This window comes from Galeopterus variegatus, unplaced genomic scaffold, assembly GCF_000696425.1.
Source record: "Galeopterus variegatus unplaced genomic scaffold, G_variegatus-3.0.2 Scaffold4039, whole genome shotgun sequence".
Lineage (NCBI taxonomy): Eukaryota > Metazoa > Chordata > Mammalia > Dermoptera > Cynocephalidae > Galeopterus > Galeopterus variegatus.
This window is the reverse complement of record NW_007730150.1, coordinates 114,195-140,775: the sequence shown is the minus strand read 5'-3', so window position 1 is coordinate 140,775 and position 26,581 is coordinate 114,195. Positions and strand designations below refer to the sequence as shown.

At 40.0% G+C, this 26,581-nt stretch overlaps 1 protein-coding gene across 1 annotated transcript; it reads left to right on the top strand.

The window, feature by feature from the left end:
* Window positions 1-153: 153 nt before the first annotated feature.
* PRDM4 (PR domain containing 4) lies at window positions 154-26,581 on the top strand. The gene is made up of 11 exons (XM_008586595.1): window positions 154-384; window positions 3,861-3,994; window positions 6,534-6,719; window positions 8,608-9,402; window positions 14,076-14,225; window positions 15,147-15,265; window positions 16,379-16,464; window positions 17,199-17,326; window positions 17,966-18,280; window positions 20,217-20,385; window positions 24,876-26,581. Exons 2-11 carry the CDS (start codon window positions 3,862-3,864, stop codon window positions 25,186-25,188), a joined length of 2,394 nt encoding a protein of 797 aa, XP_008584817.1. The 5' UTR covers window positions 154-384; window position 3,861; the 3' UTR covers window positions 25,189-26,581.

Here is a 26,581-nt window from a genome sequence, read left to right as displayed (position 1 = left end):
GTGCGGGTTGGCCATCTGGGGAGGCGGCGTCCGCAGTGCTGGGGCTCTCCAGTAGCTAGGGGACAGGGGCTGCATCCTCCGTAGGTTTGGTGACCGCTCTTGTCTCCTCTCCCTCAGATTGGGCAGCCTCCCTCCCGAAGCTTCTGGACGATAGGCCCCGGGTGTCTCCTGGCATGCCCCATCCCGTGGCGGGGTGCGCGGCCACCGGCCCTCGGGAGAACTTGGGCGGCCCAGGGCGGCCCCGGGGACGAGTGGCCCCGTTTGTGCAGCGGTTGTGAGCAAGATGCGGTAGCACGTGACCCGGGAACACGAACCCTGATGCCGGTTCCCCGCTACCCGAGCGCCCTTTTCTCTGACACTTAGCCCCAAGCACGTGCATCGCAGGTGAGTAGGCAGGTGGGCTCAGCTCAGCCCTGGTGACGTCTTTGGAAAACATCTGGCAAGTGAGTGCCCAGAGTTGGTGCCTTTGTTTTTGGTGCCTTTGAGAAGGTTACAGGTGCGATTTGCAAATGGGTTTATGACCTGAAGGGAACCAAAAATTCAGAAACTAGTGTTGGGTTGAATGTACTCTCATTCATCCTAATTTACTCCAAATGTGAGTAGTTGTTCCAAATAGCCACACATTTATTGTTAGTTGGTTGGCACCTTTTTCTTATGTCTTTGAGTTATTTGAGCCTTTAATGTCTTTGTTTGGGAAAACAAAGTGCATTTTTAATCTCACCTTGAGTATTGCTTGTTACCATATGGCAGGGATGGTAAAGTGGGAAAATTAAGTTCTTAATTTTGCCAGCTTTGTGCTGATGTTTGAAGTACTTTAAGGTACCATCCCAGTACAGTACAGAAACAGGCCAAAGAAATTGTTGTATTTGACTGGTTTTTTTTCACAGCCCTTTCAAAGGGTGTATGCTTAGAATGAGGAAGATGAAACACAAATTGAAACTGTTCACTGCATTTTTCAAAGTGGGTACATTCCAGTTATGTTCTTAAATGTCAAAGAAAAAGGTGTGAGTGAGATCAGCAACGGCAGACAGTCACATAAGTCAGTTAGAAACACACACATAAACTGCACAAGTATGTAAGAAATTAGATTTTACCACAAATGGGTAAGGAAGGAAAGAGAGCTTACCTCATCTTGATTCTGACCCTTTTTCCAAGATTGCATCTTAGAATCCCATATGAGAAAGTAAGTTAGAACAGAATTGCACTTTAGAACGGGAAAGTCTTATGAAGATCTTATTGTACATTCCCTTTTTCTGCTTTCTCTCTTTGTGAAACTAGTTACCTTTAGTTTATGACTGCTGAGGTCATCACATTTTAGTTACAACAAAGCAGAAATCTGCTGAGCCTCTCGCAATAAACTCTGGTTTGAACTGGTTTGAGAAGGCCTAAGAGTCAACCTGGAAATACTGTTTTGATTTTTATCTCGAGATTAGACACATGGATTAATATTCAGGAATTTTCAGAATGGGAGTTGAAGCTACAGACTTTTAGCTGTACTTTAAAAAATTATTGTAACCGATGTGTTGTAGGCCATTATGGCTCTAGTGATTGTAATGTTTTAGTTATAGTTGTAGCTATAAAAAGTTATAGGAAAAGTCTGTTTTAAACCAGCTCAAGCCCAGAAACTTTGAAAATTAAGGTAGCTGGTTTCTTTGGGCTACAAGGGTTTTTTGCACTCTTTTATAGTGTAGTAAAATACTGTTATTAGTGTGCTGTCCTTCCTAACGTGTTCCTCATTTGCCATGTGCTAGCTGTCTTTCTGGTAAGGGTGATGACTTTGTTTTGCTGCATCTAATCAAAAAAAATTTGAGTGGCTGTTTTTTTTTTTTTCCTTTAAAGAAGACCGGTAAGGGGATCTTAACCCTAGACTTGGTGTTGTCAGCACCACGCTCAGCCAGTGAGCAAACCGGCCATCCCTTTATGGGATCTGAACCCGTGGCCTTGGTGTTATCAGCACTGCACTCTCCCGAGTGAACCACAGTCTGGCCCCTTGAGTGGCTGGTTTTTTTTTTTTCCTTTAAAGAAGACCGGTAAGGGGATCTTAACCCTAGACTTGGTGTTGTCAGCACCACGCTCAGCCAGTGAGCAAACCGGCCATCCCTTTATGGGATCTGAACCCGTGGCCTTGGTGTTATCAGCACTGCATTCTCCCGAGTGAACCACAGTCTGGCCCCTTGAGTGGCTGTTTTGTTCTAGGTCAGACTTGTACACTTTATTGATGTCTGAGAGCTTAATTTTATGATCTGTCTGGCCAGGGATAGGATGAAGCCAGTGGATGTCGAATAATGCAGGAAACAAGTCTATGTGGGACTTTAAATGTATCCCACAGTACGAGTAATACATAGACAGGTCCTAATGTATTGGACTTGTGTGGAGTGAAAAGTAAAACAGTTCTTTAATTGTAGTTGAATTTTTCTTACTGGAGTTATAAAAGCTTGAGTTTCAATTAGATGTGGATTTAAATCCGAATTCTGTCTCTTACTAATTATGTTATCTTGGGTTGTTTCTTAGCCTCTCTGAGTCTTAGTTTCCTCATCTTTAAAGATTAAGAATATGTACCTCACAGTAATTATGAGGATTAGGAGAGATAGGTACATGTAAATCACTTGGCCCAGTGCCTAGCACATGGTAAAAGAGTAATAAAATGTTAGCTATATTATTTTCAGATGGATTGAGAAATGGCATTGAGAATTTTCAGAATTAAAAACCTAATTAGATTTGCTTTCACTGCTAAGGAATATGTAGCCCCATTAGATTCCTTTCCTCTGCTTTACTCCTGGCATGTATGTAGGCCACAGAGAAGAATGCATTACTATGATATCCAGTATAAGGACAGGAGATCATTAGAGACCTCTTTTGGCTAGCCTATTGGCTAGCTTCTTGAACATAACAATGTTTATAATGTAGCAGTCTCTAAATTCTGATATAGGAACTAATACTTTTTTATACTAACCTCCAGTAATGTCTTGTTCAAATCAGTATTACTCTTAAGGCATTTTTAATGTCAGTGCAAGATGAATTGTATAGAAAAGATAGATTCTTCAGCCTACCACAAATGATGTATAGATAAAAAGTATGGTAAATTGAAAAACTTTTGGGCAGTATTTTTGCAAGACGATCTGTGCTCTTTCACTTAATTGTTGTGTGATTTGGGGCATATGTCATGCCCTCCTTGAACCCAAGTTTGTTCATCTACCTCACTTTGCAGAATTGGTGTGAGAATTTGGAGTAATTTTTTATAAAGTTTTAGCAAAGCTTACACAGTGAACCTTGATATGTGGAGGGTATTACGATAACTGATTAATTAATAAGCTATTGATACAGAATTTTTAAAAAGTGATCCATTGGGAAGATGTGCTTCTTCACACCATTGATAATCAGAATCAGCCCCACTATTTCTTAACTCCTGGTAAAAAGGATTAGTAAAAATTCTTGACTAGGTTAAAACAAACTGTCTTTAAAAAGTACTGATTTGAAGTAATAAGCCAATTGGAGAAAATAAATATTGTGAAGGGAAAAGCTTGGGTGACTTAAAAAAACAAACTGTCATTGCCATTATGCGCTAAGGATTACAAACTTTGCTTTAAAGAGTGTACATAGGATTTGGAACAAGCCAGACCTGAATTCAAATTCTGTTTCTGCTGTGTGACACTGACTTGAGTTAGTTAACATCTCTGAATCCCAATTTCCTTATCAGTGGGAAGAATATGACATTAGCTCTTTCAGAGAGTTGAGAGCATAAAAGTGAAGTAACTATCGGTGAAGCCCCATATCCTCATTCACACTGTTTCAGCTCTTCAGTATATTAACAGTCACTGAAGTAATTTTTTGCATATCTAATTGTTTATGCTCTTTCCTAGGATGAATGAAATGAACCTGAGCCCAGTGGGGATGGAGCAGCTGACTTCATCTTCTGTGAGCAATGCTTTGCCGGTCTCAGGAAGTCACCTGGGGTTGGCTGCCTCACCCACTCACAGTGCCATCCCTGCCCCAGGTGAGAGCCACTGCATTTCAACACTTAACTGTGTTATCGATTCCAAATGGAGCCTAGAGGGCATCAAAGCCCCTTTAAGGGAAAAGCCAAGCAGGCCTGAATGGCAGTTCCACTTGTGGTAGCATAATAGAAGAAAACATTTTTGTAGCGTACTGGAGTTCTAGTGGATAGGAGCAGCAGTTTTTCTGATAGTCCTCTTTTGGGTTGGTAGCTTTTTTTCCAAAGTGTAATTGACTTAGCATTTTATCTTGGGTTACTCATTCATTTGGTTCACCCCTTAGCACTCTATTGTTGGGTTAATGTAAGACTGTTCCCAGAATGAACAGGGAATTGGGTCTTATTTTCTACTAGGTTTGCAATTGCAAATGTGCCAGGCCTAGAATTATGGGGAAAGAGGTGACACCAGAGATGGAGCTCCTTTATGGAACTCCCCATGAGCCTCAGTAGTCAGAGAGAGGAAAGGCTCATTCTTTCCTATCACTGTACTTTTAAAACCTTTTTTTCTGCCTAGTTTCATTTTTTTTTCTATTGAAATGGAAAAGAAATGAGTAAGCTATTGATTCTTACGATGGTAAGCTGTTGATCCTTAAAGATATATGACATTATAATGTATTGGACTTTATCAAAATAAGATTTAATGTTTAGGAATATTTTAAATAAATCTATAAGTTTGTTTGTTTATTTTAAAAAATATATCACTATACAGTGTAGTTGATTTTTGTGTCCCCTTTGGACTCTTCACTTCATCTCTCTAAGTTAACTTGTTATTAATTTAGTGGGTAGATTGATTCAAATATGAATCTTCATCATGGCAGTGCATGACCAGCCCAAGAGAACAAAATGGGTGGAACATTTTGATCTCATCTGTTTTCACAAAATTGGAGTGGAAAATGTATGTAAATTCCAATACAATTAAGGTATTCGTGCAAGGCTATTCATGTCTCTCTCTAGCCTCCAGTCCAGCATCAGGAACATAATGGGTACTTTATTAAAGGATTGGGATTTTTCATTTGTTGGGTTTTTTTTATTTTTACTTTTTTTTTTTACTTTTTGTCTTTTTTCGTGACCGGCAATGGATCACAACCCTCAGTATCGTGCCCGGACCGGACCGGGACCGGCAACAGGATCGCAACCCTCGGTGTTGCGCCCGCACCTCGCTCAGCCAGTGAGCGGCCAGTCTGTATGTGGGATCCGAACTCTCGGCGGGAGCGCTGCTGCGCTCCCAAGCGGCGCACTGTAGCAGTGCGCCACTGGGCCGGCCCGAGAATTACCTGCTTAATTAGTAAAACATAGCAGTTAAATAAGTTTTATCTAAACTCTGGTCTCTTCACATTCCTTTATGTATCCACAAAATAAGGTTTTTAAAAAATGTATTAGTTGTTAACCCATTTGATTGTCTCTTCGGCATTCCTTTTAGTAGACACTCTTGTTAAGGCCTATTAAAAAATATTGCCCCTGACAGAAATACACAAATCAGCACTGTCCAAGTTGGTGAGTATTTGTTATACTTAGGCACAGTAAGAGTCACTTCAACACTTCGCAAATAGATGTAATCCAAAGTAGATATAATCTAAGGTTTAAATTTTTTATTAATCATTAAGTACAACCTATGTACAAAAGACTGTATGAAAGTGTAAATCTGTGGCTTTATATCTAACTGTATATGATTTTCCAAGTAGAAGCATATCTGAATTTCTTAAAAATGAAACATTCCTAACATATAAAATGGAAAATAAAGTTAAAAAATGTAGGAAAAAATCCATAATATCACTACTCAGAGACTGCTTCTGGGAACACTTTACGTTTCTTTCCATTGTTTTTTCCTGTATAAAATTTTTCTTGAATTGTATTTAAACTAGGTTTTTAATTGTAAATGAAATGTTTTGGTACTTAAGAGCAATACAGACAACTGGAGAATCTACTTGGCATTTTAAAACTAACTTGAGAGGGCCGGCCTGTGGCTCACTCGGGAGAGTGTGGTGCTGATAACACCAAGGCCACAGGTTCGGATCCCATATAGGGATGGCCGGTTTGCTCACTGGGTGAGCGTGGTGCTGACAACACCAAGCCAAGGGTTAAGATCCCCTTACCGGTCATCTTTTAAAAAAATAAATAAATAAAACTAACTTGAGAACTAACTTTGGGACTAGGACTACTTTGTTTAGTCATATTTGTGGATATTCGCACAACAGTATCTATCTAGGGATGAAAGGGGCTACTAGATGAAATTTTTCCCTATACGCAAAAAACTTTGTAAGAGTTTATTTTTATTTATTTATTTATTTTTAAAAGATGACCGGTAAGGGGATCTTAACCCTTGATTTGGTGTTGTCAGCACCACGCTCACCCAGTGAGCGAACCGGCCATCCCTATATGGGATCCGAACCCATGGCCTTGGTGTTATCAGCACCACACTCTCCCGAGTGATTCACGGGTCCAAAAAACTTTCTAAGAGGTTAGCCAGTGGTTATAGAGAGAATTCTTAAGTACTAATTTTCTTTTTTAACTAAGGAAAAAAAATTTTTTTTTTTTTTTGCAGGCCTACCAGTTGCAATTCCAAACCTGGGTCCCTCCCTGAGCTCTCTGCCTTCCGCTTTGTCTCTGATGCTCCCAATGGGTATTGGGGATCGAGGAGTGATGTGTGGGTTACCTGAAAGGAACTACACCCTACCTCCACCACCTTACCCTCACCTGGAGAGCAGTTACTTCAGAACCATTCTACCTGGTAAGTATTATAGTTATTTGGGATGCTAGAAACAAAGAATAGAGCCACCATTTAACCTTGTTCTTGAAGATTTGAATAAAACTTTTCTCTTTTTGTCACTCATATATTACTCTGTAGGTGGAAAAAAATCTTTGTTTACATTTATGTACTTTTCCTCTTAGAATGGGCATATAACACTTTATTAATATAGCAGTTTGAGTAAGCTAAATTTCTTAATTGCACATAAACAATTTTTCTCCTTTCTCCTCTAGCGTCTTGTATACTGCTTATAATTCGGCTGTTGTAATTCCTACCAACCACTTCCTGCTACAGTGTCATTTTTTTTTAAGTTTATTGAATTTTCATTCTGTTATAAAGGTATTATATACTCATTTCAGCAAATTTAGCAAATGAGGGAGAGACTGCTCATAGTCCCATCACCAATCTTTTTGGTGTACTTTCTTCCTATCTTTCGTTTTGGTGTATGGGTTTTTACTGTTTTTCATAATTAATATCATACTTTCTGTACAGTTGTTTACTTTTTTCACTTAATATTTTTCTCTGATTTTTACATAGGTATTTTCCCCTGCTGCTACACGGTTTTCATAATTATCCTTTTTAATGATGCATTCTGTTCTACCGAACGGGTACTTGATGGGCTATTATGTCAATCTTTATTGTGTATAGTTTGGTTTTTCCAGTTTTTTTATTACCATTGTAACTAATGCTTTTATGAACATCTTTGTGCATATAAACTGCATTTAGGGAAGAGTGCCATCAGTAGAATTTCTTGTGCAAGAGGGCGTGAACATTTTTGAGATTCATATATATACTTTCCAAAGAGGTTTTAGTAATTTACACTCCCACTGGCCGTGCAGCAAGTACCATTTCACTGCATCCTTGCAAGCACGAGTGTTGAGATTTTGTTTGTTTTAATAAAGCAGGTATAATTGTGACTGATTTTGAATAGAGTTTAATGTGTTATGGTAGTTTAATGAGTTAAACTAAATTGTATTTAAGTTTTATTTTTCATGTAGAAGATATGCCTTAAAATCATTTTACTTTTTGATTATTTCTTGTAGAGCAAATTTTAGCATCTTAGGACTCAGGAATTATAACCATGTATATATTAAAGACAGCATTTAAATGATTGATTGTCAGTTTCTTTTTTTTTTTTTTTTGTCTTTTGTCTTTTTCCATGTCCGGCAACGGATCGCAACCCTCAGTGTTGCCCCCGTACCGGACCGGGGACCGGCAATGGGATCGCAACCCTCGGTGTTGCTCCCGCGCCTCGCTCAGCCAGTGAGCGGGAACCGGTCTGTACGTGGGATCCGAACCCTCGGGCGGGAGCGCCGCTGCGCTTCCCAAGCGGCGCACTAGTGCAGTGCGCTACTGGGCCGGCCCAATTGATTGTCAGTTTCTTTTTTTTTTTTTTTGTTTTTTGTCTTTTTCCATGTCCGGCAACGGATCGCAACCCTCAGTGTTGCCCCCGTACCGGACCGGGGACCGGCAATGGGATCGCAACCCTCGGTGTTGCTCCCGCGCCTCGCTCAGCCAGTGAGCGGGAACCGGTCTGTACGTGGGATCCGAACCCTCGGGCGGGAGCGCCGCTGCGCTTCCCAAGCGGCGCACTAGTGCAGTGCGCCACTGGGCCGGCCCAATTGATTGTCAGTTTCAAAGAAATATCGTTAAATTTTTAGGATTTGCTTGAGTTTCACAGGAAAAAGTCAATTATGGTATATATATGTTGCTATTTATAAAAGTATATATATTGATTAAATCATAAAGCAGTAGGAAATTATTTTAACTTAATTATATTTGTAAGGAAAATAGCTTCTAGCACTTGGAATTCTTTGTATTTAACAATGTACAAAAAAGTCTTAGATATTTCATCTTTTCCTTTTTTCAGGCATTTTATCTTATTTAGCTGACAGACCACCTCCTCAGTATATCCACCCCAACTCTATAAATGTTGATGGTAATACAGCATTATCTATTGCCAATAACCCTTCAGCACTAGATCCCTATCAGTCCAATGGAAATGTTGGATTAGAACCAGGCATTGTTTCAATAGACTCTCGCTCTGTGAACACACATGGTGCCCCAAGTCTTCATCCCAGTGATGGCCATGAGGTGGCCTTGGACACAACAATCACTATGGAAAATGTTTCTAGGGTTACCAGCCCAATCTCTACAGATGGAATGGCAGAAGAGCTTACAATGGATGGTGTTGCAGGCGAGCATTCCCAAATCCCAAATGGCTCCAGAAGTCATGAACCTCTGTCTGTGGATCCTGTGAGCAACAACCTTGCAGCAGACACTGTAGGACATGGTGGTGTGATACCCATTCATGGGAATGGCTTGGAGCTCCCTGTAGTCATGGAGACAGACCACATTGCAAGTCGAGTCAACGGGATGTCTGACAGTGCCCTCAGTGACTCCATCCACACCGTGGCCATGAGCACCAACTCTGTAAGCGTGGCACTCTCTACCTCACACAACCTCGCCTCTCTAGAATCTGTTTCCCTCCATGAAGTTGGCCTCAGCCTAGAACCTGTGGCTGTCTCCTCCATCACCCAGGAGGTTGCTATGGGAACAGGTCATGTAGATGTATCTTCAGACAGTCTTTCTTTTGTACCACCTTCACTGCAAATGGAAGACTCCAATTCAAACAAGGAAAACATGGCAACCTTGTTTACAATTTGTGAGTGTGCTTGTGTTAGTCTTTCTCTTTTGGAAATATTGGTTAAAAGGGCCATTCATCCCTAAAAAGTTTAGTCACAAAGTCTGCCAATGATTAAGGGAGTATTGAAAGCAACTAGACTTCGGAATTTTTCTTTGCTGTTATGTTGTCCTTTATTTTAATGTGGTCCCTATTCCTCAGGTAAGCCAAATGATATACAAACATTTCCTTTGTTCTTACAGCGTCCTCCTGAAGAAAGGAAACATAAAGTAGTCCTTTCTGTATTTAAGATAAGCTTAGCCCAGTGATATTTAAGGTATTTCCCAAGGTTTCACAAATAGAGAGTTATAGAGGTAAACTTCAGTTAGGCTATTCTGTGCAACTATTTCCAAGCTATGCCTTGTGCTTTTTCAACATAAGACCAAAAAATTATTATTTTTTTTTTTAATTTTTTAATTTTTTTTTTTTTTAAAGATGACCGGTAAGGGGATCTGAACCCTTGACTGGGTGTTGTCAGCACCACGCTCAGCCAGTGAGCGAACCGGCCATCCCTATATAGGATCCGAACCCGTGGCCTTGGTGTTATCAGCACCGCACTCTACCGAGTGAGCCATGGGCCGGCCCCCAAAAATTATTAGATCACTTTTACTTGTATAATTCTATGGAAAAATGTAGGTGGATATAAATGCATTTTTTTGTTGTTCATAGTGCATATGAATTATAGTTGGGCATGTAATAGTTCTTTTTATTGGGCAACAACAAAATAGTATAAAAACAGTTGATTTGTTGGTGTCACTACGTGCTTCATTCATGCAGAGAACATGATTGCTTACTGTATGCCAACTTCTGTGCTAGATGCTGGGAATAGAATGGTCTACAGAGAGACAGTACATACCTTGAAGGAACTTACAGGAAGCATTGGCAAGTAAACAGGCTATTGCAATGCAGTGTGATCAGCACAAAGATGAGGTTAAGCACATGGTGCTAAAGTAGCCTGAATGGGAGCAACCTACCTGGCCATGGAACGGTCAGGGAAGACTTAACCGGGGGAGGTAGCATACATGTTAGTACAGACTGTAGGGATAGGAAGGATGTAGGCAGTTGAGAGTCAGGAAGACAGGAGTTGGCATCTATAAGTTCCTAGAAGTAAAAGAGTCATTAGTGGTCAGAATTGGTGAGGAGAGGAATCGTGGTGAGAGAAGTAGGAACCAGAACACAAATGGTCTTCTAGGACCAGTCAAGGGTTTTGAGGAGTGAGGACTGGGGTGGGGTTCTGCTGTTATGTGACGGCAATGAGATTTGTTAGAGACTAGTAGGTTAGGAAGATGATGCCATAATTTAAATGAAAGGTGATGATTTTCTAACCTAGAGTAGAGGTAATTAGGATGAGGAAAAGTGGAAGACCTTTACAGAGAACTCAAGAGAGCTTGTTGATTGGATGAACAATTGGATGTTGAGGGAGAGGGGAGGGTTAAGGAGAAAACCTTGGTTTCTGGCAGAGGAAACTAGGTAGATAGAAACTAGGTAGACAGAATAATGAAAAATGGAGGATTATTAGGTTATTTTTTTGGAGGAGTGGTGGTAAGTCTAGTTTTAGACATGTTAATTTGTGTCTGTAAGATACCCAGTAGAGATGTGTAATGAAAAGTTAAGTCTCGCGCTCGGAGGTCTATGTCTGGAAGTATTTAGGGATCATGACTATTAATCATGGCTGTGGAAATGGGACAAAATCATCTAGTAAGACTGTGGAATGAGAAGAGCAGCAGAGGAAGAGCTTCCAAAGCAGACTGAACAGGAGGGCCAAAAAAGTAGGAGGAAGCCCAGGATGGTGTGGTGCCACAGAAGCCAGTGGGGAGACCTTCAGTATTAATCTTTTAAAGTTCCAGATTTATAACTTTTAAATAATTTAATTCAAGAATGTAATTAATGTAAGGCTCATTAATTTAGCAGAAGGTAAGAGGTGGCCTAAATAAGCCCCACTGATCCTTTCTGAAGTGGGCACATGGAATCTTTTACTTCTAAGTGTGATTTTTAAAAATGAGATAAAATTTACATGATTTTAAAGTGTACAATTTAGTTGTTCTTAGTATATTCAGAAGGTTGTACAACCATCATCACTACCTAATTTTAAAACATTTAATCTCTCCACAAAGAAACCTCATACTCACTACCACTCACTCACTCCCTACCCATTTCTTTCCCCCCATTCTCAGGCAACCACTAATCTACTTTTTATCTTTGTGGATTTGCCTATTCTGGACATTTCATATAAATGGAATCATATGGTGTGTGGCCTTCTGTGTCTGGCTTCTTTCCCTTAGCATAATATTGCAGTGGCTCATCCATGTTATAGTATGTATCAGTACTTCATTCCTTCTAATAGCTGAATGATATTCTGTAATATGGATATACCACATTTTGTTTATTCATTTAGCAGTTGATGGTTTGTTTCTACTTTTTGGCTATTATGAATAATGAAGCTATGAATACTCAAATTTTTATATGAACATATGTTTTTAATTTTCTTGGATATACTCGTATATCTAGGAGTGGAATTGCTCTGTGTTTAACTTTTTGGGGAACTGCCAGACTGTTTCCAAAGTGGCTGTGCTGTTTTACATTCCTAGCAGCCGTGTACGGAGGTTCCAGTTTCTCCACTCCTTGCCAATATTTTCTTTCTCTCCCTCTCTCCCTCTCTCCCTCTCTCCCTCTCTCCCTCTCTCCCTCTCTCCCTCCCTGTGGGTGTGAAGTGGCATCTCGTTGTGTTTTTGATTTGCATCTCCATAGTAACTAATGTTAAACATCTTTCATGTACTCATTGGTCATTTGTATATCTTCTTTGGAGAAACCTCTAAGCACTTTTTGCAGTATGAAATTTGAATCTTTTGGAGGTGATTCCCCTTCTTAAGAGCATTGGAAAGTCAGTTCTCATTAAATGTAGGTGATCTCTAATCTGGCAATTCAAAGAATTTTTAATCAAGTAGTAGTTGAAGAAGTAATATATTATTACTGTTTCGCCTGAATATGAAAACATCAGTATTTATGCCATTTAAGTAGAAATTTCTTTTTTTTTTTTTTGTCTTTTTCCGTGTCCAGCAACGGATCGCAACCCTCAGTGTTGCCCCCGTACCGGACCGGGGACCGGCAACGGGATCGCAACCCTCGGTGTTGCTCCCGCGCCTCGCTCAGCCAGTGAGCGGGAACCGGTCTGCATGTGGGATCCGAACCCTCGGGCGGGAGCGCCGCCGTGCTTCCCAAGCGGCGCACTATCCAGTGCGCCACCAGGCCGGCCCTTAAGTAGAAATTTCTAATGGATTGCTTAGGAGGATAAGATACTTAGATGGGTGTCCGGCAACGGATTGCAACCCTCAGTGTTGCCCCCACACCGGACCGGGGACCGGCAACGGGATCACAACCCTCGGTGCCAGTGAGCGGGAACCGGTCTGTATGTGGGATCCGAACCCTCGGGCGGGAGCGCCGCCGTGCTTCCCAAGCGGCGCACTATCCAGTGCGCCACCAGGCCGGCCCTTAAGTAGAAATTTCTAATGGATTGCTTAGGAGGATAAGATACTTAGATGGCTGTGGTTCTAAGGTTTACGTATTTTGTGAATGAATTTGGAAAGTTTGAACTGAGTCATTGACTAATAGTGTTGTGAATACTATTCCTTAACAGAGAAAGGAAGGAGTAAAGAGTAGAGCAAAAGAAGTTTTATGGAAAAGGACCCCGATAAACTTGTAAAAATGAAGCTGTAGTGGGCCGGCCAGGTGGCGCACTGCTACAGTGCGCCGCTTGGGAGCGCGGTGGTGCTCCCGCCGAGGGTTCGGATCCCACATACAGACCGGTTCCCGCTCACTGGCTGAGCGAGGTGCAGGCGCAACACCGAGGGTTGCGATCCCGTTGCTGGTCCCGGTCCGGTACGGGCGTGACACTGAGGGTTGCGATCCGTTGCCGGACACGAAAAAAAAAAAAGACAAAAAAAAAAAAAAAAATGAAGCTGTAGTAAGAATAGAGAACGATAGATGAAGGCAGCCGCCTCTCTGACAGTGCAAAAAGAAAGGCAATGCGAACAATAAGAAATTAAGAGTTTTAAGCAAATTCGTCTGCAAAAATATGATTTTACCTGCTCTCCAAAAGAGCAGATTCCCATTTTTTGTTTGTTTTAAGAATGTGTCATCAAACTCTGGACAACCAGTTTGTTGACAATGAAACAAGAGTACAGTGGTATAGCTGACTCTGATTCTGTTGTCCTGTACGCTCATCTATATTTCAGCTCTGCATGACTAACACATTTCAGTTCAGTTTCCTCTTATAGTTCAGCATTGGAATCTTTTGGACTTCAGGGCGTCATATTTAAAAGTATTACTTAACTATTTAATGTAAAGGACAATATACTTGATTGTTGAGTTAATACAGTGTTATTTTTTGATCAGTCTTTCTCTTATGCTCTGAATAGGAAACTTGTCCTGTTGGATTAAAAGAAAAGTCAGATCTATTCAGACTGAAGTCTGAAGAGAGGTATAAGAATAGATATGAATTTTAGTATAAGAAAGTGGTTCTTTGATGAGAATATTTCTCCTAGACCTTACCTCATACTGGTTACATTTTAGTAATTAGCATTTAAACAACAAATCATGTGGTAACTTAATCTACTTGAACTAAACCAATTTGTGTCTCTCAAATTTGCCATCTATAGGGTGCACTCTTTGTGACCGAGCCTATCCCTCAGACTGCCCTGATCATGGACCAGTGACTTTTGTTCCGGACACTCCGATAGAAAGCAGAGCGAGGCTTTCTCTCCCAAAGCAGCTTGTTCTCCGCCAGTCAATTGTGGGAGCAGAAGTTGGTAAGAACTGTGGAACCATAAAACCCTGGCAAGCCTCTTCCTTTGTAGGGTAGAGTTGTAAAAATAGGCTTGTATAATTTACTGATATTTGGTTGATTCAAAAGTCAATTTATGGTTTCAGATTTATGCTTTTAAAGTATATTTATTCTGTCTAGTGGTGATAGCAATAAATCAAGTTGAAAACTTTAATGGGAAACCTCCCCTTTCTTAGAGTCAGGATCGAGTAAGGGAGAGAATCCTGGCCTGAGTCTTTGAAGGCTTGACTTTTATTTTCAGCTGTCTCTTCTCCTAACAGTTATCCTAAGAACACACCACTGAAACTTACTTTCTTTTATAGGAACACGGAAAATTCACCACTGATAATTTTATGGCACAAAATATATTTAAATCAAATATTTGTAAATTGTCTAATACTCCTTAGGAAAAACAAATATGGACTATAAACTGCCAGAGTATACTTAACCCGTATTTGAAATTATCATGGCTTCTGAATTCCTGTGTCATTTCTTTGAAAATATGAAATTAGGTTTATTTTTCTTTTAGAAGTTTGATTTATTTTATAGTAATTACTTTGTATGTTTTTAATAGAATCATGTTTTCTATTCTTTTTTATGTATCAACTCCAAAACAATATATCTGGAGGGACATGGTCAGGTTCCTCATGTATAAAACGAGGTTCAAGAATTTCTGACGCTGCTTCTTACTCTGCATTTCTTCTGAGCCCTATTGAATCTGTTCATCACATTTTACATATTTACAGACTAGCACCCACAAAGCTTAGGTACCTTTCAAGGGTGCTGGCATATCAGTAGTTCTTAGGTTCACGGAAAATTAGATTCTTTGCATGGAGTAAGCACCTCTCTCTTCTATATCCTATTATTGTTTAAATTATTGTTGTGTAATTGGTGTCCTTTTTGATAGGTGTATGGACTGGAGAAACCATTCCTGTGCGAACTTGCTTTGGGCCTCTAATTGGCCAGCAAAGTCACTCCATGGAAGTGGCAGAATGGACAGACAAGGCAGTCAACCATATCTGGAAGGTCAGTGCTGATGAAATTTTTCTGTGACTTCTGGCTGTTTTTATTATGATGAGGTAGTTAGAAAGTTAAAGAAAGTCAGAATTAGCCAGGTCTGATACAGTGCCATTCCCTATAAGTCATCTATTTAATATTACATCCTTTCTATTCTTGGTAGCCAAGTTAAAATGCACAACAAAATGCCAGCTTTGGAAATAGAGGATGAACTGTTTTGGTCTGCGTGTTGTGAAATAATTCAATTTTAGTCATTTTTGTGCATCTTAATTACTTGTGGCAGCTGAGGCCATGGACTTTTGTTTATATAATGAAAGTCTTATTTTGTAATCAACTGAAACATTCCTCAAATATTTACCTTGGGAAACAGTTCTAGAATTAGAAACTGAGATTATTTCTCTAGTTTCCTATCTTTTTGTTGTTGTTTATATCTTGGCGGCTGGCCAGTACAGGGATCAAACCCTGGACCTTGGTGTTAACAGCACCATGCTCCAACCAAGTGAGCTAATTGGCCAGCCTTATTTCTTTAGTTTTCTAATGGGAAGGGCTAGAAATGCAAGGTTTTTATGTAAACAGCTATTCCTTTAATATGTTTGTATAGAATCTCAGTCAATGAGTTGAGAATGATGCTTGCTAAATTGAAGTGAGGGGAAGTGGGTCTTGTGATAATTGGAAAGGTAAGTTGCCACTATCATTGGGGACTTAATAATTTTGGTGTTCAAAATAGAACACAGAAGAATACTAGGTTCAATTGGAAAAATAATGAGAAGGGATTGTACTCTGCCCTTAATGAGACATTCAGTCATTCAGGGCCTACTGTGTACTAGTTAATTAAGACAAGTAGACCTTTTTTTTATCTCTTTCAGCCAAATGGTGGATAATCAAGAACAAAGTCATTCTATATACTGAGTGTAGGTCTCTGATGATTTTTACTGTTTTGCTGAAGGTAGGGGGACTGGTGAAATGATAAAGTATGTGGAGAAGGCAGTCATATTTTCACACCATCTATGAAAGCTGGTACCTATGACAAATGAGTAAAATGAGATGAGTGCTGGCTTAAATTTAGGGTAGTACTTTATTGCTTGTCAGTTCATTGGGCATATGTTTGCTTTCTGTTGGCAGATATACCACAGTGGTGTCCTAGAATTCTGCATCATTACAACAGATGAAAATGAATGTAATTGGATGATGTTTGTGCGCAAAGCCAGGTAAGAGTAGTTTTAGATGAGAGAAATAGTTACCATTTAGATGTTTGTCAACAGGAAGCTTTGCATAAAATAGGGAAGAGCGAAGAATCCAAATTTCACTGATACCTGGACATGCTGAAAAGCTGAATACGTTTCAACTTTTTCAATCTAGTAGTGGTTGACTGATGGTGATTATAAGTCATAATGCATCAAACTGTCTTTTCTTAGTGAACGGTTTATTCAGCGTACTAATACAATAAGCAATCATATAAAGTGGGCGCCTTCTCTTTATTCTGGCTGTTAGTCAACCCCTCAGGCTGTAATTGGAGTTAATTCTTGTTCAGCCTGCTATCTCTGTATCTTTGTCATATTGTTTTTTTAAGACTTCATTTACTCTTTTTTGCTTCCAGTAACAGACTCTAGTGTTTCCGACTATAGAGGATAATCAATTGATGTATACAAGTTCTTCCTAATAGGTAGATTAGGGAATTACAAATATGATCCAGAGAACATAGTAGAAGGGTAGAATTACAGGGCAGGATTGGTAGAAGTAGAATTGCAAGCAACAATTATTAATATCAAGAGCAAGTTTTAAAATTTAAGTATCAGTAGACATTGAGTAATCTTTTAAAAAGTGTTCCTTTTTTTAAAGATATTCTATCTAGGTTTCATATAGGATTTTATTATGGGGGTATGATGTGTTTAGTGTACATTTCAAAATTAATATGCTTGATTTATTAAATGTGATAACTTAGGAACCGGGAAGAACAGAATTTGGTGGCTTATCCTCATGATGGAAAAATCTATTTCTGCACTTCACAAGATATCCCTCCTGAAAACGAACTGCTTTTTTATTACAGCCGGGATTATGCTCAGCAGATTGGTAAGTTAATATAAGATTTGTTTGTCATGAATCTAGCATAGTAAAAACACCAAGGACCAAGAATAAAGTTTTGGTCATGATTTACACACCAGCTGAAGCAAATCACTTACCTTTGTATATATAAAAGCAAGCTATGTAACACCTATATTCGAGGTGTTAAAATCTGTGAATTCTTCACAAGCTGAATGTTGACGAAGCAGTATTCATATGAAATGATCTTTTATGGTAGGCTTTTGATTTGGGGGCTTTGAAGTTCTTGAGGCCACTTTTTGAGCCAACACCACTGAGATTTAAATTCATGAAGGACAGCAAAAGTCCCTTGATTTGACTTAAACTGCATAGGCTATCTCTTTGTGCTGTGTCATGATGACAAGTGATATTCAAGAGTTTGTGTATACAACAAAATCTAGATGTTTTGCCTGCAAAAGGCATTACCAAACATTACCAGTGCTTTCTATGTGCCTGGTACACTATTTAAGTTGCTGAGGATAGAGCATTGTATAAGACATTTTAGTTTTACAGGTAATGGGCAAGTTGGAAATTTTGGTAGAAAGGAAAATTGCAAACAACAATTATTAATATCAAGCACAAGTTTTAAAATTTAAGTATCAGGAGACATTGAGTAATTGTTTCTTAAAGGTGTTCCTGAACACCCAGACGTGCACCTGTGTAACTGTGGCAAGGAGTGCAATTCCTATACAGAATTCAAAGCCCATCTGACAAGCCACATCCATAACCATCTTCCTAGCCAGGGCCACAGCAGCAGCCATGGGCCAAGCCACAGCAAAGAAAGGAAGTGGAAGTGCTCGATGTGCCCCCAAGCTTTTATCTCTCCTTCCAAACTCCATGTCCACTTTATGGGTCACATGGGCATGAAGCCCCACAAGTGTGATTTCTGTAGCAAGGCTTTTAGTGATCCCAGCAACCTGCGGACCCACCTCAAGATACATACAGGTAAGTTGTACTGGACTATCAGAATAAAATTTTTGCAGTAATTAAAAATTGTGTTAGTAAAGGCTTTGCAGAGAGATGATATTGAAGATAGAGTTGAAATGTGATGTCAGTGATAGAATCTAGATGGCAGATGGCTGTTGGCAGGGCCTCATTGGGTGGTAAACCTTCATGGGATAACTGAGGTTCCCGGAGGGCATTACTTCCAGTTATTAAGAGGTTCTACTTTCCAGGTGTCCCTATCATAGTTTGAAGGTTCCTGGGAAAATGCAGTTAATAATCAGGAAGTTCATCAGTGTGTCTGGACTTAAAGCAAAGGGAAATCTTTAGAAGCAGCCTGAGCTTCCCATTAGAGCTCACCCCTCCACCAGCCAAAACCAGTTTCTGTCCATTGAATATTGCTCAGTAAACATTGCCAAAATATGTTTTTTGAGCTTTCATCTTTTTTTTTTTTCCTTTTTGTCTTTTTTCATGACCGGTAACGGGATCGCAACCCTCGATGTTGCGCCCGCACCGCGCTCAACCAGTGAGCAGACCGGTCTCTATATGGGATCCGAACCCTCGGCGGGAGCGCCACCACGCTCCCAAGCGCCGCACTACTGAGTGTGCCACCGGGCCGGCCCTTGAGCTTTCATCTTCTAAACTCCATGCAAACCACCTCTTTTCTTTTAGTATTTATTTTTCTCATACATAATACAAAATAACTAAAGTTTTATTTCTTGGTTGGGTCATTTGTTCTCCAAATCTTCAAAGGGAGGTTTCTTTCTCATCCTTTTGCATTAATTGAATGGTTGCAACGAATAGCGTATGGCCCACAAAGCCTAAAATACTGACTAGCCTTTAAAAGAAGGTCTGCTGGGCTGGCTGGTTAGCTCAGTTGGTTAGAGTGCTGCCTTATAATGCCAAGGTCAAGGGTTTGGTTCCCTGTGCTGGCCAGTTGCCAAAAACGAAATAGACAAAAAGATCTGCTGACCCTTGACTTGGAGAGATCTTATTTCTGCATTCTTGGAAGGAGTTTATTTCATTCCTAGTTTATGAGGTCATATTATATGTTTAAAAAAGAGAGCTAGAAAACTATAAAATGTAGCTCATAAATATATGTTTGCCTAAAGAAAAGTACTAGAATTCATGAGTTGTTCTTTTGTTTATAATTGTGTTGGAGGGGCCTGCCCGTGGCTCACTCGGGTGAGTGGTACTGGTAACACCAAGGCCATGGGTTCAGATCCCTATATAGGGATGGCCGGTTAGCTTACTTGGGAGAGTGTGGTGCTGACAACACCAAGTCAAGGGTTAAGATCCCCTTACTGGTCATCTTTTTTAAAAATAAAAATAAAAAAATTGTATTAGGGCACTAGGATTATAAGTGAATTTTTTTCAAATTTAAGTCATATGTAAGCTATAAACATTCAAAAATATATACGCAGTTGACCCTTGAACAACATAGGCTTGAAGTGTGTGGATCCACTTATATGCAGATTTTTTTCAATAAGTACAGCTGGCTCTCTGTACACATGGGTTCCACATCCCTGCATGTCCACATTCAACCAACTGTGGATCAGAATACTTGGGATATGGAACCTGTGTTTAAGGAGGGCCAACTTTTCATGTAGGCAGGTTCTGCAGGGCCAACTTTGGGACTTGAGCATCCGTGGATTTTGATATCCATGGAGAGTCTTGGAACCAATTCCCTGCATATTCTGAGGAACAACTGTATTTAGGTAGGAGGTCCTAAAGGAACTTTACTATCTTTAGTTGCAGAATATAAATTCAGTAGCTCTGAGTGGTTCTAGGTAGATAGCCCTAGAAAGTAAAGTTCCACTTACCAGTCAGCTCTGCTTTATTCCTGCTTCTGCTGCATACCCACTCATGCCTGTTTGTCTTGAGAATGAATGCCAGCAGTTGTTTTCTTCACAGTGTGATAATTTGGGTTAATTTGCAGGTCAGAAGAACTACAGATGTACTTTGTGTGACAAGTCTTTCACCCAGAAAGCTCACCTAGAGTCCCACATGGTTATCCACACAGGCGAGAAGAATCTTAAGTGTGATTACTGTGACAAGTTGTTTATGCGGAGACAGGACCTTAAGCAGCATGTGCTCATCCACACACAGTAAGTTACCCTTCAGCCATGCTGTTGTCGTTTGGATGGTGAGCCATTGTGTGGGCTTGCGAGTGCTGGCTCATCATCTGTTTCCTGCCTTGGTACCCTGGTAGATACCTCCTGTGTTCCATATAGCCCCAAACACTTAAGTTTTGGGTTTTATCCTGGAAGATTCCATTTGTTTGCTTTCTTTTTCTTTTCACATCTACTCTCTGTATTTACTTCTATTCATGTTTTCAAAACATAATCTCGTATATTTATTGATTTAACACTTTTTGTTAAGTACCTCTTTGTTCTCCAGCATTGTGCTAGGTGATAGAAATATAGAGAGAACAGACACTGTCCCTACCTTTAAAGAGCTCAAAGTCCAGTAGGAGAAACAGACAAGTAAATATTTATCATACTGTGTTGCAGTTGTTAGTAAGCTTTGGATACTGAAAGACCATAGAAAAAGGCACCTAACCCAGCCTAGGAGAGTCTGGGAGAGCTTCCTGGTAGTTTGACCTAAGTCTTAAAGAAGATAAATGAGAATTATTCAGGGAGGTAAAAAAGGGTAAGGAATGAGAATGGTATTCTAGACAGAACCCAACCATGCTGGTACCCTGATCTCCAACTTCCTGCCTCCAGAACTGTGGGAAAATAAATTTCTATTGTTTAAGCCACCCAGTTGGCAAGGGGAGCGGGGAGAGAGAATGAGAGCTCTGGTCTCTTCCTCTTCTTAAAGGACACTGATCCTGTCATGGAGTCCCACTCTCATGACCTCATCTTAAACCTAATTACCTGCCAAAGCGCCATCTTACATTGAGGGTTAGGCCTCAACATATGAGTTTGGGGAGGTGGGAGAGATATAATCACCTGGGCAATGTGAAAAACAGCAATTAGTGCCAGTACCCCACCCTTGGGGATTCTAATTTAATTGGTCAGGGCTAAAGCCGTGGCCTTGGTATTTGAAAGAGCTCCCCAAGTGACTCTGATGTCCAGCCAGGATTGAGAATAGGTTTATCCAAATGAAAGACTTTCTTCCACAATATCTGTGCCAAGTGGATATATTGTTTCTTCTTAAATACCATACAATTGATGTAGTTTTGAAGAAACGTTTTACTTGAATCAAATTGATATCGGCCTCTATCTTTCATTCTATATCTGCCCTTTGGAATGATACACATAAGTTAAATATTCCTCTAAATTGATAGCCTTTCATACAATTTATGGTCACTATTAAGTTCTCATTAAGCTCTCCTTTCATTGAGCCAAATGTCCCTAGGTTTTGCAACTTTTCCTCATTTCACCTAGTTTCAAATTTGATACCCAAAAATGAGCACAGTATTCCAGATACGTTCTGTTTAGTATATAAAATGGAGTTATTATCTTCTTTGACCTTAACTGTTTCCTCAAGTAATGCCTAAATTTGCACTTGCTCTTTTTGTAGCCACCTCACAGCATAATGCAATACAAATTATTTTGAGATTCGTTGTGTGGCTCTTTCCAGTTGGGTTGAGAATAGACCCTATCAGGTACTGACCAGTGAAAACACTTTCTTATCAAATGTGAATTTGGACTCTTTGTTAGGATGAGGAAATATCATAATCTTCTTTGCCAAACTTCAGTAGCACAGAAATTTTTGGACTGTCAGAACTAAGCTGGTATAAGTCATTCATATAAGAAACACTATTCACTCAAAATATATTTGGATGAGACTTTAGGCTTTCTGTAGAGATCATTAGTAAAATTCTCAGATGTTTGTATTTTTACTTTTGGGCATTTCACATGGATATAGGTAGGATATTGGCATTCTTTATTTATCCGCTTAAAAAGAAAACAGCCGCAGCCCTAAAACCAAATGCAAGAGGAGTTCCTCTCTTACAGTGTTCCCCTGAGAGTGGAAGGGCTGTGGCAGAAACTGGCTTTGCTCTTCCTCTAAGAGAGGAAGAGCAGTGATGCCTATTCTCAGGTCATCTCCTTAGTCTCTTGGCTTCATATATCATCGTTATGATTTATATCTCCAGCCTCATACATCTAACCATCACTCAGCAGCTCTGATGGTTTGGATGTCTACTAGGCAACTCAAACCAAACATGTCCAAAACTCAGCTCTTATTAATACCCTACAAACCTGATTTCCCCAGTGTTCAACAACTGGTAACTGGCATCTCCAGTTGCTCAAACCAAATACCTTGGAGTGATCTTTAACTCAGTCTTTCATTCCTTCCTTGACTCAACTGTCACCTTGTCCACACCACCCGCTTCTCTTGTGTGGACCAGTTCAGTAGTCTCTCAGTTGACCTCCCTGCTGCTGCTCTTTATCTCTCTTCATGTGTTCCCCAACACACAACTGCACATAGAAATAGTATATTCTATCCATGTTGCAGAGAAATCTATTTCACATACAAATGAAATAGTGCCCATCTCCACTCATAAGTCACCAGTGGTTTCCCATCATGTTTGTGTTAAAAGGTCTTTACCACAGCCTCGAAATCCCTTTATGATGTGGTAGTGGTACTTGGCTACCTCTCCCACTTCATCTTTTATTACGTTTTTCCTCATATTCCACTTTAGCCACACTGGCCCTTCTCTTGCTACTACTTGAATATGCGGAACATACTCCAGTCCCAAGGCCTTTGCTCTGTACTGCCTCTACCTAGAAACTTCTCCCCCCATATATCTGCATGTCTTCCTCCCTCGTTCCATTCAGTTTTCTGCTCAAATGTCATCTCCTTAGAATGGCCTTCCTTGACTGTCTTATCTAAAACAGGACCCCATCACTCTTACCTGGCTTCATTTACTTTCATAGTATTTCTTTCTTTCTGATATCATGTTCTATATTTTTTATTTGTGTATGGTGTAATATCTCCACTAGAATATAAGCTCCATGAAGATGGAGACCTAGTTTAACCACATCCTGCAGCCCTAGCATCTCAAATGCCTGGCATATATTAGACACATAGTAAATATGTGTTGAATGCACATGTAAAAATACCACTGTACTAGAGGATGAGAGGTTAGACTTCTAATTTGGGTTGTGTTATGGCCTTGGGCAAAGTTACTTAATTTTCATGCACATAATTTTTGCCCTCCACAGAATTAAAAGATTGGATCAGATTGTTGGTTTTATTATTTTTTTTAATTTTTATTTTTTTAAAAGATGACTGGTAAGGGGATCTTAACCCTTGACTTGGTGTTGTCAGCACCACGCTCTCCCAAGTGAGCTAACCAGCCATCTCTATATAGGGATCCAAACCTATGGCCTTGGTGTTATCAGCACCGCACTCTCCTGAGTGAGTCATGGGTCAGCCCAGATTGTTGGTTTTAAAACGGCTCTAGGGAATTCCACAGGTTCCACATAACTGTTCATTGCCTGCCATCTCTTGCAAGCAGAGGATGATAGAAATGCTAAGGACACCAGGCTTCAGAACTCCCCACTGCACCCTACCACTCTTTCAAGTATTTTAACTATTTCCTATCGGGGTTTCATTAAGACATCGGGTTCAGCTGCTCCAAAAGAGTTGAAAAATTCCTGGTCTGTATGTTCTTTAAGGTTCTTTTTAACTCTAAAATGGCCAGGGTTACTGAAACCTTGATGCTATTGACATTTTGAGCCAGTTAAGTTTTGTTGTGGGGCTTCCCTATGCATTTTAGTGTAATCTAGAAGTATCTTTGGCCTTTACCCACCAGATGCCAGTAGCACCGTCCTCCCCCCCCCCCAGTTATAACAATTAGAAATGCCTTCAGACATTGCCCAGTGCCTCCACAGAGGCTGTCACCCCTAGCTGAAAACCACCAGTTTAAGAGAAGGACAGAAAAGTGGCAATTTCATGAAAATAGAGTTCAGGGAAATACTGATTAACACCATAGTGAGATACTATTATGTACCGTCCAGTTGGCAAACATATTTCAAAATTGAGTCTCCCAATTGTTGGTGAGACTCTGGGGCAACAGGAACTCTCAAGTGGCTATTGATGGATGTGTATATTGATAGCGGAAAACAGTTCAGCATTATCTAGTAAAGTTGAAGTGTACATATCCTTTGAACCAACTGTGTTGCTCTGGGTTATATACCCTAGAGAAACTCATATATTTTGTAGAACAACATATTCAAGTGTAGAAATGTTTGTAGCAGTCTTGCCTGTGATAATAAAAAACATCCATTAGCAATAGACGAATCCAGTAGCATAAGTAGATAAGTTGTGGTATATTCATAAATAGTATATACAGCGAGGAAGGGAACAAACTACTGTTACTTGGCAGCAACTTGAATGAATTTCACAAGCGTCATATTGAGTGAAAGAATCAAAACACAAAATAATGGTCCCTTGGACATAGAATTCTAAAATAGAATCAGCCCATGATGTTAAAACTATACAAATATTTTATGACTTTTTTGTATGATTCTAGAAGGGCAGAGCTTCTCTGACAAAAATCTGAGGTTGTGAAGAATAAATGTGGGCCTTAGTTGTCATTTGTAACTCCAAATCAAATGTTTTTTTCTTGTGTTCCTCTTAGAGAACGCCAGATCAAGTGTCCCAAGTGTGATAAGCTGTTCCTTAGAACAAATCACTTAAAGAAGCATCTCAATTCTCATGAAGGAAAACGGGATTATGTCTGTGAAAAATGTTCAAAGGCTTATCTAACCAAATATCATCTCACCCGCCACCTGAAAACCTGCAAAGGGCCCACCTCCAGTTCACCTGCACAGGAGGAGGAAGAAGAGGATGACTCAGAGGAGGAAGATCTAGCAGACTCTGTAGGGACAGAAGACTGTAGGATTAACAGTGCTGTGTATTCAGCAGATGAGTCTCTCTCTGCACATAAATAAAAGAAAAAGAAGCGAACTATTTTGGATGGAAAATACAAAGGGGAAAACACACATAACCAGTTATTTAGTACAATGGTTTTTATATAGTGGTTTCTGATTTCTTTCCAACCAATAGTCAGACTGAGTGGGAATGGATAAAGCACTTCAAGAAGAGTAACCTAATGAAAACACTTTATAACATATTGGGAAAAGAGAGCATGTGCCCTATTTTTAAGTGATGGATGAGAAGGAAAGTGACAGCTTTTGAGGTCTGTTCTTTATTTACATGATAATCTGGGAGATGCATTTATGTCTGAATCAAAACTGCCTTCTGCCCAAACAAATCAGATTTATTTAAAATTCTTCCATTATTCCATTTTCGTCTCAGCCTTGTGACTTGGTAACACTTTAAACTTGGTCCCTGCCCCACAGTCATCCTGATTACTGATTGTGTTTTATGCAAACTGTTATGACTTAGACTCATCCCAAAATGGATTGGAACACAGTAGTGTGTTACTTAGACTGCAGCTAACAAGTTTAAAGCAGCACCTGCCTTAACCTCTCCTGGCTCCTTGGGAGTTTAGGGTAGATCTTGCTTCCCAAATTTTCAGCAGATGCTTAGAGCGCAAATAAAAAAGGAGCAATCAGTCAGTAGGCAGTGATGGAGAGAAGAAAAGAAGGAAAGATGCCTGGCTACTGTCGAAGAAACTGGATTTGATGAGAGCTAGGATGAGTCACGTGGTTATTGTTACATAGAGATCTTTGTAGGTTTAGACATGTCTTTCTCTGTCTCCAGTAAAGCCTCCAGCCATTCAGACAAAAAGGACCTGGAGGCGTGGAGAGCCCAAATAATGCCTGCTGGATTATTTCCTGACAATAAATACATGTGGATTCACCTGAAAAGTGGTACATCAGCCCATGAAAGGGAAGGCAGGGAATCTTTTTTGTTTGGTTTACCCTATGGAAAGTATCAAGACACCATTAAGATGTTGCCAACCCAAAGCAACAAGTGACTCCAAAGGCATTGGTGCATTTGCGAGGTTAGACCTTTCCAGTTGTCTCTGAACTGAAGGACCTCACTGGGTAAGCATGGAGAATGCCAAAGGATTCAGAAGGCAAAGGAGGCTTAATGGTTACCATGTGGCCTTTTTTCAGGGTCCCAGCTTGCGTTGTCCATCCACCCAGTCTTTGTGTCTCACTTGCATATCCAGCTTTTAGCAAGGAGCAGGCACATGCTTAAGTCAACAGGGTTGGTGGAACATGCTCTCTTCCTCAGAGGTACAACCTCTGGGCTGGAGTACAGGACCCTGGTGGGAAGGTTTTGCTGCTAATGTATTTATGGAATGAATATGTTTCATTCAAATCTGTATTCCTCTAGGAAGGATTAAAATAAAAACTTTTTTAAAATATGGGA

Coding starts and splice junctions, on each gene's coding strand:
- PRDM4 (XM_008586595.1), top strand. CDS start 3,862: ATGAATGAAATGAACCTGAGCCCAGTGGGGATGGAGCAGCTGACTTCA. Junction 18,281..20,216: donor CCACCTCAAGATACATACAG/GTAAGTTGTACT, acceptor GTTAATTTGCAG/GTCAGAAGAACTACAGATGT. Junction 20,386..24,875: donor CATGTGCTCATCCACACACA/GTAAGTTACCCT, acceptor TGTTCCTCTTAG/AGAACGCCAGATCAAGTGTC.